Below are 19,202 nucleotides of genomic sequence, written 5' to 3'. Positions count from 1 at the left end.
AAAAACATGCTGTACAGATACAGTATGGTGTGTTAATATTCACAGGCTGGACTACTTAAAGCTTTTATAAAGTCACTGAGTCATTAGTTTTTTAAATGATTGTTTTCTTAGTTGCAGTGAGTGTGGTCTGTAAAAATGAAATAACACAGAATGTAAACTGAGTTTAGTGAATTTTGTTTTTAAAAAATTACAGCAAAAAACCAAAACCAAAAAACAAACATGCTCATAACATTCATTAATAATCAGGAAGCAGCAAAACAGTCATGGTCAGACTTTTACAGCCTTAGTTGCTCTCGCTGTCATCTTCATAATCATTGTGATTGATACATGACATCAGTCCCGTCTCTTTTAAGACTCCTTGAAACATCATCTTTAAATCTTGAGGGGAATAAAGGAAGCAGAGGATCAGTCCTGTTACCATGTGGTTACTAAAATGACTGGCAGGCAGCAGCCAGGCATTTAGAAAGTAGTTGGTAGATGTTTCATGTGACTGTTGTATGGTTACTATGGTTAGGTTAGTATACTTATTAATACTACATTTATTAAAGCACACAGACCAACAGAGAACAGATGCTGATTGGTGCAGGAACATGCTCACCTGTGGAGGCCACTGTCTCAGTCTTTTGTTGAAGTTGGCTGCCTGTTTGGACAGTCTGATGCTGAGATCCTGCACATCTGAGTTTGAAAACACACAGCAATGATTAGTATTATGGTCAAAATTGGATCTTAACTTTTATCCTTCTTGTGAGGCTAAAATGGCTCAGACAGTCTCTCTCTAATAGGATCTCATTTGAAAGTGGTGGCAGGGTTATCCACTGATCCACATCACTTTACCTGGATGCTTTCTTTTATGCTGCAGGCAGACTGAAGTTGATTCAGTCACAGTCAGCATCTGTAGCAGGAAACAGGAAGCTCAGATTCTTCCATCTTTTTTTCTCAATGTTTATAAGAACGCTCTTTCTATGATGGGCAGCAAATAAATATTATTAAAGATTCACACACTTATTAGACAACAGTAACAGGTATTGCTTGGTTGCTGTGTTTCATTGTGTGGATAAAACTCCAGTCTCAGTCTATTTATTACAAAAAATACAGCACCAATATTCAAAGATTCAGATGTTAGCAGCCTATAGGTGCTGTGGTACACCTGCAGTGCAGAAGAACATCAGTCAACAAATCCAGACAGTGAGATGGACTCATCTCCTCTGTGATTCTTGCAGGGTTTCTGGGGAAGGGCCGCAGTCTCTCCATACTGTCACCATCTGTGAGCCCAAACCCCTCAAACTGTCTGCTGCTCTGCTTCATCTGGGATTAAAGCTAGTTGGAGAAAATCACATGCAGAGGTGAAGAATATTATACTACTGAACATTAGAGCTCAAATTTAGATAACTTTAGATCTTCATTTCAACAGTACAACAAACAGATGGGAAATTAGAGGACAGGTTGTTATGGCAGCATTTCATAATCGTGGACAGTGACATGTTGCTTGGTGCACCATCTCGTGATTCTGAATGAATGCAGTATGACATCATTTTCTTTCAGGCCCCTTTTCTGTGTAACCAGCTCCCAGTTTGGATTCAGGAGAAAGACACCCTCTCTATTTTTAAGTTTAAGCTTAAAACTTTCCTTTTGGATCAAGCTTATATTTAGGGCTGGATCAGGTGACCATTGGTAGAGATTGCTCAAGCAGTAACTCATAATATTTTTCCAAGAATTGTCTCCACTGACAACAAGTTTATGATACTTTGAATATTAAAAAGAGTAATACTCTCACTAAGCTATGAACCTAATTACCACTAGGCTACATCATCAAAAAAATATTCATGACTTAGGGTAAGGGTGATGCTACAAATGTTAGGATGAAGGATGAAAACCTTTGCAGACTTTTATGCCATTCCAAGTATTTTAAATATGGGAACAATCAATTAGGAGCACAATTATTATTTTGGAACTGTGGGCAAAGTCACAACTGTCATTACTTTATTGTGGTCTTCTTGGCTAATGGTGACAAACATCACTGGAGTTTTTTCTCCTGTTTTTGTGACCTCAGTATGTTGAAGTTACTTAAGATTAAAATAGTGATAATTATAGGGAAGCCATTTCTCTATTTTTCCATTTGTTTAATCATTTTATACCTCAGTTATCACACTCACTATAGTGTTCTGCAACTATGACTAACTTGAGCAGGCTTGTCGCTAAAAGAACAGGACTGCAGGTATTCCTATACATCCTTCTCAGCATCAAGCATGTGGGTACCATGTGATGGCTCAACCACACTTCTTCCTGAGCTTTGCTTCCTCACTAGTCCAAAGGCGGCTTCCTGTGTCACAATCAAATCACCGTCCACCTAGGAAAGAAACATGTACAGTAATCCTGGTTTTGTTTTCTGACCCTGCAAAAAGATCAAGGTCAGAAAACAGAGAACACAGATACACGGGGTCTAGCATTCATACTTCAATATTAATTCTACATAAATGAAAAGCACCAGGTTGACGCAATTATACTATTACTAGATAACACATTACTTTGTATGAATGAATAATAGATGCTGAGCATCATTATGAGCATTATGGATCTGTAGAGATCTGTTAACCTGTGGTATAAGCAGCAGCCACTGAAATATTGCTGTTTCGTATGATAAATTCTACCATGTGAAAGCCAGGGTGGGAGGGTTTTAATGACCTCTGCAAACTGCCTTACCTATGCAAGTGTAAGGCTGTTTCTCCAACACAGGGAACTGCAAAAATCCCCCAAAAAAATCTGACTCTCCAGACACAGACAAACAAATAGCTCCAGCAGGGAGATGGAAAAGGCTGTGTGGGTCTTGCTGGATGTTGCTGATCAGAGCCTGTACGCTAGCACAGGGCTTCTGTTCCCACTGACCCATCTGGACAGTGACTGTGCAGAGCTGTGCTGGCAAACAGAAAACAGAAATAACATTTAAAACACCAAACAAGATTTCTATAAAGACCAATATGCCATCTTGGAATCAGTAATGAAAAATACATTACAAATTTATAGAAAATCATTGATTCCTTTTTCAATTAAATATGAATACACTGCTTAACACATCGTAACAGACTGGCAGCCTGTCCAGGGTGTACCCCCCTTGCTCCCTGTGTCAGCTGTAATACACTGCAGAGCTCCACTAACTGGGCAAGCAGTTAAGAAAATGGATGGGTGGATTCTTTAACTTCTCAATATAATTTTCAATGTAAAAGAACAAACTGACAATAACTGGTATTCTTCATGTTTACAGCACCGTTGTCCTGGCCTTCATGTAAATATAGGGGATATTTATAAATATAGGGAAGATGGCTCATGGTAGGGATTCTGTAAGTAAGTTAGTTAGTCGATCCACGTTCTTCTGCTTATTCAATTTTCAGGGTGTGGGTGGAGGGCTGGAGCCTATACCAGCAGGCACAGGCAGGTACACCCTAGCTAGGTCACCAGTCTGTCACAGGGCTAACAGAGAGAGACAGACATGAGTTAGAGGAACAAATCCATTTAAAATTACTGAAAGCTCACTACAACTGCATGTACGACTGTGTGCTTCTGTTTTTACATCTTCTCAGGACGCTTCACAAAATTTTTGTTAGTCTTCTTTAGACAGACCTCACAAAAGGCTGATGTGGTCAGTCCAGTAATCTGACCTAAGATCTTCGCACAGGGATTAATCTAGTACATCTCACCACCTTCATTTGAAGTTCACACTCTGAGCCATTGTTCCCACACCTGAATAAAAAATATTGGCATGTACAACTAACAAATTCGCCTAATCATAAAAACACTGGTGTTAAGACAGAGACACATTAAAGAGAAGTGAGCAAAGTCTAATTCAGCACAGACACACAAACAGAGATGGACTTTGGGTTTGTTTAAACTCTCAGGTGCCAGCTGGTCCAATAAAGCTGCATCCTGAGGTTTGTCATGGAGGGTTAAAAGCAGCCAGACTTTGTTCAGATCAGTATCATTTTATTTGACACTGACCATAGCTTTGGCTCAGTATGCTGCAGCTTCAGTGAAGCACTGAACTCTCAGAAATTGACTATGGATGCATTGAAGCCAGAGCCGGCCCAAACCTTGAAGGGGCCCTAAGCAAAATTTGATTTGTGCCCATTGAGAAAAAACACATCCTCTGAACCAATCTCAGCTCAGACAAATTGATTGATCAAGGACACTTTGACAGCTTGCCCTGACACTGACTGGCGAAATGAAACGCTCGGCTGATTTGATCACCTTTCCCTCTGAAGGAATCATCAGCCCTCCTTTGTTATTCAGTATGAGCAAATGATAGCGCTGATCAAATGGTGAGGGTACAGCATCAGTCACCAAACTACCACGACACACATCACAAGAAAGCTTTTTTAAAATCGGGCGAATGACAAAAACAGATATAAACAAGGCATCGTCCACAAGGCCACCAAAGCAGGTTGGTAGATAATTATGGTCACACACAATTGCAGGAACATTGTCAACAGGGATTGAAGTTCTTCAGTTTCTTCCAAAGCTGGAGAAAGCAACATCTCAAAACCAGGTAGGGACATGGTCTCATCCTGTGCTGCCACATTTTCCAATGTGCTTGGTAACACGCCGTACCTCACCATTAGATGGCGGAAGATGGCCTGCAATTGGGTTGCAGCCCCCTAAGAGAACACACAAACAAGAAACAGGTACCAGAAACGTTTTATTGAGCTTAGTGCTGTGAAAGAGGGTCACTTCAACTATTGCAAGCAAAGGGTTATGTACATTTACCTCATACAAATAGAAAAGATTGAAAAAGCTGAATACATTTAATGTTTTTGTCTGGTTTGTTTAATTGGATTCCTGTTGTCTAGTTGTAGGATCAGAGAGGAAAAGAAGCTAAATGGCTTCCTAAACTGCATGAAGTGTTAGCTTCATGTGACAGGATTTGTCTGTAAAGTGGACATAGCTGTCAATCTGATTTCATAATCACAACATAGTTACCATGATAATAATGCCCAAACATACAGACAAACCACACGGTAAAAGAAAAAATTAATAAAAAAAAAAAAACCTGAAATCCATAGCTGATGCCCTAATTAAATTGAAGAGGAGGTCAAAGGGATCTTGGCTAAAGCCGTAGGTGCAGTTGTACCACTGAGGCCGAAGCTGCTCGTCAGGGTGTCAATCTTGATGATGACTCCCATGGCAGATAGGTACTTTCACAAGAAAATGTTTTGTCAACATTATCATGCTAAAGGTACCTTGACAGAGCACTGTGAGATTTTGTTCATTTATAGATGTGAAAGCAACGAGAAATGAAATAACAGAAATGGGAACGCTTAAGAACATCAGCAGTGCCACACATGCCATTATGACACCTATGAGGAACGAAAAGTAACTGAAGATAGAAACCCAACAGAAACAAAACTGGAGACAGCAAAAACACTGGAACCAGAGAACAAAGCATCATATGAACTTATGATGCAACATATGGAACAAGTGAACAGAATAGGACTGGGCAATATAGCCATTATATATCAACATTGTGTGAAGGCACAATGATCCCTACAAAAATCCCTATATACCAATAAAGGCATTTGATCAAAATTACATTTGATTTATCTATACTGCCGAGCCTAGAACAGAACATCACATGAACTTAATGTTTTAAACTTATGAACTGTTAATGCAAAAAGAACCTCTCTGATCGGTGAAGCGGTGTGCCATCTTTCATTTCCAAACTCATCAAGTAGTTCCTGCCTCTCAACAAGAACTCTACCTCTGCCCAATTCAAAGCACCCAGGAGAGCTTAGAACTCGTTGGCATGGGGATTTCGGCTGTTCATGATGTCAAAGAGCCTGTCAATTATCTAAAAGCAAATGTCTGCATTAACAGAAAGCATCTGAATCATCGGGTTCCAAATAGTAACCATACACAGCACATGATGTAGTACCTTGTAGTACCCCAGGTGGAGGAGTTTACCTTGTTGGCAGAGTGCAATGCATCTTTTTGTTTGAACATCATTCAAATGAATGATATAGCTCCAGTTTATCTGGCCAGTGGTGCTGGTTATTGAACTGTAAGCATACAGTATATTCCAAGCCAACTTCAACATACGGCAAGCATCCATCATCACAAACACTCTCTCACCAGTCACCGGATGTGGAAAGAATGTTTTTAAGAGCACAACGGGGTTTCCCTTTAGCTGACACCCAAGTTGGTTGCACCTGCTTGACCTTAGAGGCATGCCCATCCATTGTGACACACACCATTCTGAGTCACGCTTATGTGGTTCCTCCAGCGCATGAACAAGTAGAACCTGCTATGTCTCTGTTCAGAGGGACTTGGTCAGGTAGTAGGCAACTGGAGCCTTACAGTGGGCCTGTAAGCCAACCACCATAAAAACAAGAGCCTCAGTGGCAGCATCCATCTCATTCATAACATCCCTCCATAGCCATAAATCTTGACATTTCCTGGGTATGAGGACTATACTGGCCATGTTTTTAATAGCCATAGCAACCAACATGAGACACACACACATCCATATTTTGCTGGGTCTTGCTCTCGCCTCATTTTCAACATGTCCAATATCATCATGTTGTGGCCAGGCTTGGCATCCACAGATCTTATCTACCTTGGTGAGAAGAAAAAGCAATTAGTTATTATGGTTGAGTAATATGGTGATCAAGATTTTTTTATATATTTATTTGGTTGACCACAAATCACTGGAGGAAGTACTGGCCAATACCCATTGGAAACAAACTCATAGAGTTATTAAGGATGTCCATAAGTGCACATGACACCAGGACACTATTGGTTGCAGGTCGATGATCGATTTTGCAATCCTATCATCAAATCTGCAGCGGTATGTTCTGGACACTTCGGTGATGAGAGGAGCTGAGCTGTCAACCGATCATCACCTGGTGGTGAGTTGTATCAGGTGGCAGGGGAGGATGCTGGATAGACCTGGCACACCTAAACATATAGTGAGGGTGCACTGAAAATGCGTGGCAGAGGCCCCAGTCCACAAGATCTTCAACACCCACCTCTGGCAGAACTTCTACATCATTCCAAGGGAGGCTGAGGATATTGAGTCCAAATGGACCATGTTCCACACCTCCATTGTTGAGGCTGCTGCACAGAGATGTGGCTGGAAGATGGTTGGTGCCCGTTTTAGTGGTAATCCTGGAACCAGATGGTGGGCACCAGAGGTCAAGGGAGCCTTCAAACTGAAGGTGTCCTATTAGGCTTGGTTAGCCTGTGGGACTCTGGAGGCAGCTCACAGGTACAAGCTGAATGCAGCTCGGGTGGCGGCAGAAACAAAAACTCAGGTGTGGGAGGAGTTCAGTGACACCGTGGAAAAAAGACTTTCGGAGAGGCTTGAACTGATTCTGGTAAACCATCAGGTGACTCAGGAAAGGAAAGCAGTGCTCTACTTACACGGTGTATAGTGCGGCCCTTAAATGCAGCTTACGTCTGTGGATCTGCGCTAATCTGACAGCGTGAAAGTTGTCTCAAAACCCCACGTGGGCATGTGACATGATCTGTGCGCATCAGGCAAGTCGTACACGCGCATTTAAGGTTCTGTAAGCGAGAAAAGAAAGTCAGATATTTTTTAGACATTTCTACACACAGGAAGCTTTTTGATTTGTGAAGTTGAACTTTAAAAAATTGTGTATAAATGATCAGTTTTTGGATACACATATTTATAAAATAGTTTTACATTTGATCAAGTTGATTCGTATTTCTGTGTGGATCAGAGCATTTGTCCTCAAAAGTTGTACACAAATCACTGTACACATTTAGTTTATGCTAGTGGATCATATCATACACACTTGTAACACTTCTGAGTAAAATGTTTCTCAAAAACTAAATGCACCCTCACTGTTTCAATAGGAATTAAGAGGGAAAGTAGCAGCCAGGTGCTTCTAATCAGGTAAACTTGATTAATTGGTCATCATTCACTGTAAGCACCTGTATAAAAGCAGAAGCTGTGGCAGTTTGCTGCTCTGCAGCATTCGTGTGTCTGCTGTTAACACAATGCCACTATCTTCCCATGAGTGGACATCCCAGCAAATTTACCTCAAAGTTAGACTACCAAATTGTTAAACAAACTGCAAAACCCCCAGAGCTCCATCTCAGACGCTACAGGCATCAGTTAGCACGTTAAATGTTAAAGTTTATGACAGTTCAGAAGGATTGCAAAGTAAAAGCCTTTTCTCTCCGAAAAGAACATAGCAGTGTGCCTTAGGTTTGCAAAGTTGCATCTGAACAAATCACAAGACTTTAGTGTCCTTTGGACAGATGAGATCAGTGTGGAGATGGTTGGTCATAAGGCACAGCACCACATTTAGCAAAAATCAAATACATCATGTCAGCACAAACACTTTCATGCCAACTGTTAAGCGTGGTGGAGGGGTGGTGATTTGGACTTGTTTTGCAGCTACAGGAGCTGGACATCTTGCAGTGATTAAGTCGACCATGAAGAGTACCAAAATATTCTACAGCTAAATGTGAGGCCATCTGTCCAACAGGCAAACCTTGGCTGTATTCGGGGTCATGCAACAGGACAATGATCCCAAGCACAGCAGCAAATCTACAACAGAATGGCTGACTTTGAAAAGAATCAAGGTCCTGCAATGGCCCAGTCAAAATACAGACCTCAACATGATTAAAATGTTAAGAGAGCTGCGTATAAAGAAATGCTGACAAACCTCATTCAAGCTGTAAAGACGAGTGGGACAGAATTATTCCATAATGATAGGAAAGATTGATTAGTCTTACAGAAGATCAGTACTTCCACTTATTGCTGCTAAAAGTGCTTCTATGAGCTTTGGAGTCATGGATTCTACTTACTCTTTCACAGGACAGCATATCTATGCAACACGTAAATAATGAGAAAAGGAGACATTCTCAACAATAGTGAAAAGCATCATTGAGTCTATATAGACCAAAGGTGGGCAAACTACAGCCCGTGGGCCACACCCAGCCCATTGGTCTTTTTAATCCGGCCCGCCGAAGATTTGGTACAGAATCATCCAAATCAAATCATATCATAATTATGATGGATGCTGAGTATTCTGAGAATTGCTACAACAAAACTAACACCAGACTTTGATGCACTGGCAAAAACAACACTGTTCCCACTAAAAGTAAATGTAAGCATTAACACTGTAATGCCTTTTTTATGTTTATGTTTGCTATGTATGCATCTGGTGCTGGCCCGGCCCGAAGGTAAATTATTTTTACACTATATACAAGTTTTTTCTGAAAACGATCAGTGATTAATGAACATTACTGTGAAGAAAATGATATTATATCCATAATCCTAATGATGAATGAACACAAAACACATTTTACAATCATACTTTCACAGATTTATTTTGATATTCAACTTACATCATACTTTTTAGAGTAACATTCAGTATGCTTAAAACAAAATCATACAAAAGAATTGTAAAGCTTGCATATCGTTCACCTAGAAGCACTTTTAGACTTTGTTAGGTTTATCTGAAAAGAATTTGGCAAACACCCTCTTTTGAATGTCATGCTCTTGCAGGCTGCAGTAACATCTGAGTTTTGTGAGTGCAAAGATCCATTCAGAACAGGTAGTGGCATTACAATCCATGGTTTATGTACATGTTGGAGCTCGTCAGCATTCAGTATTTCCAAAAGCAGAATGAAAATCTGAAAAGGCTTCTCATCACCAAGAGCTCTATTTACATATAAATGTTTTTGCCTTTCTTTTGGACAAGCAAAGTATGCCTCTGATGCTTCTGACTTCAGCTGTTAGTAAAAAGGAAAAAAAAAAAAGGTTAATATTGTTAATTGGGCAGCTTTGATTTTTTTTTAACATGTCAGTAGGTCCTTTGCGCTACCGATAAACTAAGTTTCTGTCTACTTTGCCACTTACAGTACAGCAAATCTAGAAGTTGTATCTAAATGGCAATTCTCCATTAATGAATTTGTATAAGATGGTATTAGTTAGATCCAGTCGGCTGAAACGACAAACCGCTGCTTCTTACTGTATGCAGTATAATCTACAGCACCTACCAAGACATTTTTCAACAGACAACTACACTCTACGATCTCAGCTATGATAATTAAAGGTTTGTGCTTTCAAGACATTCCCTGTAATGGAAAGAGCAGAGGGGTGTGGAACTTGATCACGGCCAGAGGGAGGCACTGTGGAACCATCAAATAAAAGACCCCAGTGCTGATAAGGCAAGGTACTGTACATTACCACAGGGTATGAGGATACAAGGTAGGTGCCACACTCATCTGTTCCATCTTCAGTAGCCACAAATGAGAATGCATTTGTTACTTTCTCTCAGGTCCTGATGTATTATTTTAGCTGTATAAAACTATTAGGAAAGGGATATTAAACAAACAAAAAAAGATGCATTCAAATAGATAAAATTATATTTCTCATTTTTTTACACCTTCATGAAATTCAGTGATATGAACAGAAGTAGTTCTGAAATGGTAGTACCAGTGACGGTCTGAGGACCCATGAGTGCAAGGCCATTGAGAAATAGTCACGATACATCTTGACCCTGCTCTAATCTGTGAGAGAAAACTATGAAGGAGTTGATATTTAACAGTTCACAAGGTCTTATCCTTTCTTCTTTTTTCCTTCATGAATTTGTCTTTCAAGCGGAAGACATGTGATTTCAGAAGGGACAATAAGGCACAGCCCCTCACAAGCTCAGGTCGATGATAATGTGCTCAAAGATCTGCGTGTTTCCCTTGAAGCTAGAGGCAAAAATGAAGTCCCTGCGGTCAGTAGATACCACGGTGAAAGAGCGAGGGGCCTGAATGTACACCTCCTTAAAGCGATCGAAGAGTTTGTTGTCCTCATCCCACAGGTATATTTGTGAGAAGGTGTAATCACTTCCCAGAGCCAGGTAGTAACGTTCTTTGAAAGAGAACGGCTGGAGGATCATGGAGCCTCGTGAGGGCAAAGCTTGGATCTCAGCAAATTGTTTGGCACCCCAACGTAGAACTTTGGAATCACCAATATACCGCGTCATAGCCAGATAGAGTTCCTCCTTGATCCGGAAGTGTTTCACAACTACGACATCCTCCATGTTGGGGATCTCGCCCTGCAGGACAAACTTCTGGTTGTTCCGGCTCCACTGGTAGATCACGGGAACCTGTGACCGGCTTGCCAGAATAAGGTGAGCCTTCCCATCCAAGTCCAAGAACTCTACATCGGTGTCGCGGTACCACTCATGCAGTGACTGGTATGAATAAAAGCCATTATCATTCCACTTGTAGAGGGTAGAAAGGCCAGCTTTCGAGCTGTCAGCAATCACAAAGAACCAGTCAGAGCCAATCTGGAAGGCCTCAATATCATTAGGCTTTGAGATCTTGGACACCTCAATCTCCTGGAACTTATTGAACCTACTTTGGTCCTCATCAAATTTGTAAATGTGGGAACCACCGAAGAGTTGAGCCACAATGACAAACACCTCATTCTGGATGATAACAGACTTGCACCCCACAATGGACTGACCTAAAGGACAGGGAAACACGCGAATGACATGAGAGTGAAACTCAGCTTGAGTATTCTGGGACTGTCTGTTGAGATACTGCCATACCTGTGATGTTATCATAAGTCCTGAAGTTCATTTCTATGTGGTCCCACTGGAAAAGCATACAGCTCTCTGTGCTGGGAGCAGCAATAGCCACGTAGACATCATTCTTATAGCTGAATGTGTCGACAGACAAAGATTCTGAGTCAAGAGACTGATGAAGGATGAAATCTGTGGAGAGGTACAATGTGAACTTTTGCTTGGTTTTTTTTGAAAAACAAAAGCCACATCAAATTAATAACCTTTACAGCCCCTTAGAATTACTTTGCAGAGTTCCCTGATCAGGAAACAGGCAGCTGCTTCTCACCCGTTGAGACGCACTCATTTTGCAGGCTGGTCATATCATTGAGGCGCTTGCCCTTCATGTCCTCCGGTCCAGCACACAAGACATCCGACACTGTGGCATTGGTGTTCTTTAACCACGTCATAAGCCACTTGGCTCTGCAGTCACATTCAAAGGCATTGCCTCGCAGGTCCCTGCAGAAAGGGAGTATTGTATGTCACTGCTGAACAGTGAAAAAGACAGACTTAAAAAATGAAGAGCACATACATCTGACACTGGACAAATTTTTGACATAATGCATTATGTTCTTATTTAGCTAAGGAACAAACTTACAGCTCTATAAGGGAGTCAAGGTCAATGAAGAGGTCCCTGGGTAAGGCTTTAATGTTGTTGTTTGCCAAAGACCTAGAGCCAACCACAATTGATGAAAACAGCAGATGATATCCAGTAAAATTATCATAACTCCATTGCACGAAGAAACAGAAATTATTAGTTCATGTATATAAAGAGAAAAGCCATATTTTTTTAATAGTCAGTTGAACATACAAGTGAGTCAGGTCCCTGAGTCCTCTGAAGGCATATTTGAATGTTGTCTCTAGTTTATTACTCTCGATGAACCTGTGGATCGGGGGGGAAAAGAAAAAAGTAGTATAATTTTATTTTTGATAAATAGTGAATATATTTGGTCAACTACTGTATCAATGAAAAGTATGCTCAAAAAATTAATTAGACCCTTGATAATGTACATTTTAAATGTTTAGACTAGATAACCAAAGATTTAAAAAAAAATTTAATAAAAAAACAATTAGTTATATCCTTACTATTGTTGTAGTCATATGTAATTGTCTGTTTAGGTCATCTGGGAGGGAAAATGATCAGTACACTCTACATTTGGTGCCATTTCATTTTCAGAAAGAATAATCCTGACATGATGCTGAATCTGGTGAGCTTGGTGGGGTCACTTCATACAATCATTTTTGTAAAATTCATGCAAGAAATCATTCTTAATATCTTGAAATTTATATTTCTGTTCAACAGCAGTCACACAACACTATAATCACATATATTTATTTGGGGTAGACTTAAGGGAAATGCTTTGATTAGTTTGTAATCATGGCAATAACTCAGTGCATTTAGGTGTGTAGACATGGTCAAGATGACCTTCTGAAATTCAAGCTGAGCATCAGAATGGGGAAGAAAGGTGACTTAAGTGACTCTGAATGTGGCATGGTCATTGGTGCCAGACAGGCTGATGTAAGTGTTTCAGAAACTGCTGATGTACTGGGACGTTCCCACGCAGCCATCTGTAGGGTTAACAGAGAATGGACTGAAAAAGAAAAAAAATATCCAGTGAGTGGCAGCTCTCTGGGTGAAAATGTCTTCTTGATGTCAGAGGTCAGAGGAGAATGGCCAGACTACTTTGAGTTGCCTTCCAGTAGGAAGGCAACTCATGTCAAACCTTAAAACAGATGGGCTACAGCAGCAGAAGACCACAGCAGGTTCTGCTCCTGTCAGCTAAGAGCAAGAAACCGAGGCTGTAATTCACATGGGCTCCTCAAAACGAATGCACCCATGAGAATTATAGAAGGAAAAAAAAAACAGAAGACTGTAAAAAACATTGCCTGGTCTGATAAGTCTTGATTTCTCTGGCCACATTCAGATTTTAAGGTCAGAATTCGGCATAAAAAAACACGATAGCATAGATCCTTCTTGCCCTGTATTGACTGTTCAGGCTGCTGGTGGTGTGGGAGATAATTTCTTGGCACACTTTTGGCCCCTCAGTACCAACTGAGCATTGTTTAAACACCACAGCCTGCCTGTATATTGTTGCTGCTGACCATGTCCGTCCCTCTATGATCACAGTGTACCCGTCTTCCGATGCCTGCTTCCAGCAGGATAACACACCATATCACAAAGATCAAATAATCTCAAACTGGTTTCTTGAACATGACAGTGAGTTCAGTGTACTCAAATAACCTCCACAGTCACCAGATCTCAATCCAATAGAGCTCCTTTGGAATGGTGGAATGAGAGATGCACACCATGGATGCAGCCAACAAATCTGCAGCAACTGTGTGATGCTGTCATGTCAATATGAACCAAAATCTCTGAGGAATGTTTCCAGCACCTTGTTGAATCTATGCCACAAACATTTAATGCACTTCTGAAGGGAAAGGGGGTCCAACCCAATACTAGCAAGGTGTACCTAATAAAGTGGTTGGTGAGTGTCCTTTATGGGATGAGTTAAAAGACAAGCAAAGATTCTTTCATGCTAGTCAAATTGGAACCACTAGAGGGCGTGTAGTTGACACTTTCCTGTCCCATTCTAAAAATCCCAGCATTTAACAGCACAGCCGTTTCCCATAAAACAACCCCACAACAAAATTTTAATGACTTTGAAGTGAACAGTTTTATCTGGGTATGAAAAATAAATACTGTCATCATGCTGTGAAGCCACTGTTCTTTCTTTCTTTCTTTCTTTCTTTCTTATATCATAAGAGCCGTACAAAGAAACTTACAGGTACTCCAGATGTGGAAGGCCTGAGAATGCATCATCCCTTATAGTTGTTAGGGAATTGGAATTCAAAAGTCTGCAATAAATAAGCAAAGAAATAATTACAGTGTTGGCAGCTGCAGCAATGCACTCCTTTAGGCTTCTCACTGAAAAAATGTAACAGATGACATGTTTCAGCTTCACAGAAAAACAGTTAATTTGGCGACCAAAACAGAGCCAAACGCTGCAAACCCAATTCTCAAAGCCAAATATACATAAATCTGAGTTAAACTAGATATTATATCATCATATTTTATGGCCTCTTGTCATTTAAATTCACTATTTGCCACTCGAATGCCAAGAAAACACGTCGTACCAAAGAAACCTTAGGAAAACTGTTTGCTGTCAACAGTGGAGTAAACCGTGGACTTTTCTGTTGTAGCAAGCCTATTTCAAGGGGATTGTTTAAAAAGATGGGATGCAAATATGCATTCAACTGAGAATTATTGTGTATTATGATTTTGGTTAGTGCCACGCCTTTGTTTATGCTGACATCACAGCTGTGACTTGTGTTGTAACAAAACTGGCTGATGGTCTCTGGTAAGCACTCTATAAGGTACTAGGCAGCAGTGAAAGCTCAAGGCTAGTTTCTATTATTTATTTCCAAGTGTGCAAGCCTTTTTAAAAGCCCAGCCACTGAAAAGCTTCACCATGTACCAAACAGACTTTATAAATCATTACTGCACTAAAGTAATACACAACACAAGGTTAGTAGACGGCCCCATGTCCTACAGGAGCATAAAAGCCTTGTTTAATTTATGCTACTACTTAATCAAACTATAGCCTGTGCTTTATATATAATGACTATTGTGACTGCATTACTGAGCTGCACGCAGTGATGCATCTACCATTTTAAATGACCAACATTAAAAACAGATTTTTGTGTTTCAAAAGTCACTCATTTGAAATCCGCCTGCATATTTATGTCCTCATAAGAGTCTTCACTAAAATGTCAGCCTATTAAATCTTCCAAGAAGTATTAAAGCCTGGTAAAGTGTTCTTACAATAGCTGGAGAGAGGGTATGTGGGCAAACATTGCCTCTTTGAGCTCGGTGAACGTCCCATTCACGATACTCCTAAAAGAAACGAGCAGAAAGGAGCGAGAAGAGAAAGTCAAATGCTGAAAAGTGATCGGGTAGACAACAGTGTGAAGGAAAAAAAAAAAAAAAGACTGCATTGCTTTTCATGATCAGCTCTTATTTTATAGGCTGTGCGGTGTAAAATGAAGCTACAGAGAGCTAGACCCAAACTTGAGGTTATGGCTTAACTATATAATACATGTATACACTGTAGAAAACGTATTGTTTCATTAAAAACATATATATACAGTTTAGATCTACTCACAAAGAATTGATTTCGTTGGGGGTCAGTTTTAGGATGTACGAGGACCCGACGCAAATGATAGACTCCTTGGAGCAGCTGCATGTTGAAGGACATCGGAAAGGCTTTTTTAAATGACCCGTTTGACACAGGCAGCACAGCCACACGCAGAACAATGCCTGGATCTTGAGAGCTGGCGGCATCTTTCTTGTCGGGCTTTCATGTGTGAGGGTTGCTGAGAGCACCGATCGAGGCAGATGGCAGCGCGCGTTTACACCCTGCACCATGAAATGCTGCACTGGCTCCCTGACATCAGCAAATCAGCTGCGGCTCCTCTCCGTCCACTTTAAATATTTATTAAGTCAGCGCTCCAGCGGGATAACTGTTGGTTAAACAGCCATACATCGGAAAAGATTAGACATTATTACGCAGCTTGTGGCTGTCAGATCTGATCTACTTAGCCCTTCGTTTCATATGCGGTCAGCGTTGTTTGCATTTTTTTTTTTTTAACATAGGTGGAATTTATGGAAATGCAGTTTAATATTATTCCCAAATATACAAGCACGTTGTTAATTATAGATTAAAAAAATAATTTTGACAGTCATCTGTGTACACACGTGCATTTTGTTGCCATTTTTGACATAATTTGCCTCCTTTCTCTTATTTCTGGCAGTGTTTAACCACAAAGGGTTGTTCAGTCTGAATAATACAAAGTCAAAAGCTTTGACTCGGACGTAGGAAGTTACATAATGTTGATATACAGTAGGCTATAGATGCTTCCTTCATGCAGAAGGTCAGAAGCGCATAATTGCAGCACCAAGGACAGCGCCTCCTAACAGAGCCGCTCCCAGGCTGGAGCGCCTGCAGCACACTGTACAGGCTGTAAATGAAACAGTGAGCAAATCTCGTGTAAATATTATCTTTTTAAAATATCTGGTTAGGCAAACATTTGAATTTCTGAAGCAGTGATTACAGATAAGGGCGGTGTGTATACACTTCTTTGTGCTCAGTATGTTTGTAGTACTATATACACACCGCCCTTATCTGTAATCACTGCTTCAGAAGATCAAGTATTTGCCTGTCCAGATATTTTATAAAGGATGGCATATTTACAAATGTCACAAAAAGACATATAGACATAAAAACAAAATAACGTTAAATAACACAGAGCAGGTGCCTCACCCCTCTTTAATGAGTGACAAGAGGAACCCATTTTATTTACCAATTTCAATTCAATTAAATTTTATTTATATAGCGCCAATTCATATCAGTTGTTTCAAGCCGCTTTACAATACGATGAAGACCACACAATATTTGAGAGAAACTTCAACAATCAGATGACCCCCTGGGAAGGAAAAACTACTGTTTGCCACTGAACATACAGGCAAAGGTGAGAGCGTTTGGGGAAGAAAATTAAAAAAAAAAACTTCAAACAATGATGCAAGCGAGCTGCTGCACCCATGTACTGTAAATTAGTTTAGTTTTTTAAGACCCTATCAGCTGTGTTTCAAATGTGGACAGGAAGCTAAAAACCAGCACAGTTTTGGACAGACAAAGATGGAGTGGTTTGACTACAGGTACATGAACATGTACCTGTGGCAGACCAAAGGAGAACCACCACATATCAGCTGTGAAGCTTGGAAGTGGAAATAATCTGCTTTAAGGCTGCCTGGTTGTTTTAGGGACTGCTCAGTTCTGCATCATATCAAAGAGCACTTCAACAGAATAAGAGGCCATCTTTCTGAATGTTAAAGTTGAACCAGATATGGACCCTTAACAGGGTGATGGCCCTGAACATGTTAGGAAAGTAACTATGGGATGGCTCAAGAAGAAGTGGAGGGTTTTAAAAAAGGCCACTCAAAGCCCAGATTTTAATTTCACTGAAACGTGGAAGGATTTAATATGTAAGAAAACTCTCAAACACCATGCAGCTCAAAAGTGGTCAAAACTTTCAGTAAACCAAAACTGAACAATTAGGCACAATTAGGCAAACTTTTCCCTGAATGACATGCCATCTGTTTATCTCTTTGTAGAATATAAGCCATCGAGACCCTTTTGGGACCAGTCTGCACATCTGTTGCCCTTTTTGTGCCACTCCATCAACACACCAACTCTTCTTGGCAGCAGCAGAGAACCCAAAGCGAAGGGCCATTTGTCATGCACCAACATCCTCTGGGGTACTCAGACTTATGATTGAGTGTTTGGAGTGCAGACTCAGGAGGAATACTTTTAAAGGTAGCCTGTTTTGGTGAGGAGGGATGAAGATAAACAGTAATTTGGGTTTAAAGGATACAAGAGGCAGTAAGTGGTTTTGGACATTTTAACATTATGAAAACACTTTCACACTGATTACTTCTTTGGGAGCATGGGGACAAAACAAAACAAAAAGCAAAAGAAAAACAACACGATGTCTTATGCAAGGTTCTCCACTGAAACCCGTACCTGGTGTGCACATACAGAAAAAAGGACTCTCTCTAGAACCCTGGAGCACTGCTGCAAAGTCAGCAAAAAATATGAAACATGGCAAATCAGTGACAACGAATGTGCACCGCATCTAATGCACCTCAGAATCAGTTATTAAAATCACCCCCAGCTGATCATTTATTTCTGACTAAAGCTGATGAGGTGAAACATTTTCTACATTCAGAAAACAAAAACAAAAAAACCCTCCCGTGAAAGCCACCTCTGCTCTTTAGAGTGCTGCATTGTACCAGCACACAGTGTTTTTCCACTATGTTTTGTTAATGGTTCAGTACAGCTCGGGAACAGTGAATGTGTGCTGATACAGCAGTCATCTCGATCTGCGTCCAGCCCACTTTCAAAGGCTACTGGATGGATTTGTTCTGCTGTTGTGCTTTTACAATTCGTAATGCAGGTCAGAAAACATGTGCAGCAACTGAAAAACCAACATGTGCTGACTGCGTACATTTCCGGATGCAAGCACACCTGGTCCCAGCACTGCTGCGGAGACTTGCCCCGCACTCTTCCTTGATAATATAGAGAAGATGGAGGGGTGGGTGCAGGAGGGACTTGAACAATGCAGTCTCGAAAAATAGATTAGTCGTGAGTTAGACGGGCCTTAGCAGGAGTGGATTTTGGAGCCTCGGGCCACTACCTGCTCTGCTTCTTAATGGATGCGATTATAGAGCAGAGGGAATAACACAAAAGACTTAAGAAAACTGCTGAGATGTGCAAATACAGTGAAGTCTTATGTGATTAAAGATCAATTCCCTGGTGAAGCTGAGTGTAATTAAAATTCACCCAATGCTCCATAACAGCGAAACACACTGTAACACCTAATTACAGACCTCTGAAACTGTTAATTGGACAATTCACCTAAAAAAAAATCAAATCTGTATATACATTTCCCTTGGCCTGCAGTGCGACTTCGCTTGATGTGAGCTGCACAGTTTTAGACGGAGGCTTCGGAAATGTCTTTTCTTGATTACAATGGAACAAAATGGTGCTCTCCTTGTGGTGC

The 19,202-nt window shown here is 40.6% G+C and overlaps 1 protein-coding gene across 1 annotated transcript; it reads right to left on the bottom strand.

Annotated features, from left to right (window-relative positions):
• Positions 1-9,434: 9,434 nt before the first annotated feature.
• Positions 9,435-16,023, bottom strand: lgi2a (leucine-rich repeat LGI family, member 2a). The gene is made up of 8 exons (XM_030722630.1): positions 15,746-16,023; positions 15,406-15,477; positions 14,367-14,438; positions 12,394-12,465; positions 12,181-12,252; positions 11,872-12,041; positions 11,571-11,735; positions 9,435-11,485 (listed from the first exon to the last, which is right to left on the bottom strand). The coding sequence occupies exons 1-8, from the start codon at positions 16,006-16,008 to the stop codon at positions 10,668-10,670; spliced, it is 1,704 nt and encodes a 567-aa protein (XP_030578490.1). The 5' UTR covers positions 16,009-16,023; the 3' UTR covers positions 9,435-10,667.
• Positions 16,024-19,202: the final 3,179 nt, after the last annotated feature.

This window comes from Archocentrus centrarchus (genome assembly GCF_007364275.1).
Source record: "Archocentrus centrarchus isolate MPI-CPG fArcCen1 chromosome 18 unlocalized genomic scaffold, fArcCen1 scaffold_23_ctg1, whole genome shotgun sequence".
NCBI classification, from domain to species: Eukaryota; Metazoa; Chordata; class Actinopteri; order Cichliformes; family Cichlidae; genus Archocentrus; species Archocentrus centrarchus.
This window is presented reverse-complemented; position numbering and strand designations above follow the sequence as displayed.

What these genes read in the sequence shown, in the direction of transcription:
- lgi2a (XM_030722630.1), bottom strand. Translation starts at nt 16,008, where the DNA reads ATGGTGCAGGGTGTAAACGCGCGCTGCCATCTGCCTCGATCGGTGCTC. An exon ending in CCCAACGAAATCAATTCTTT is followed by an intron (nt 15,478 to 15,745) that starts GTGAGTAGATCT and finishes CGTTTCTTTTAG; the next exon opens with GAGTATCGTGAATGGGACGT. An exon ending in CTTGACTCCCTTATAGAGCT is followed by an intron (nt 12,042 to 12,180) that starts GTAAGTTTGTTC and finishes CCCTTTCTGCAG; the next exon opens with GGACCTGCGAGGCAATGCCT.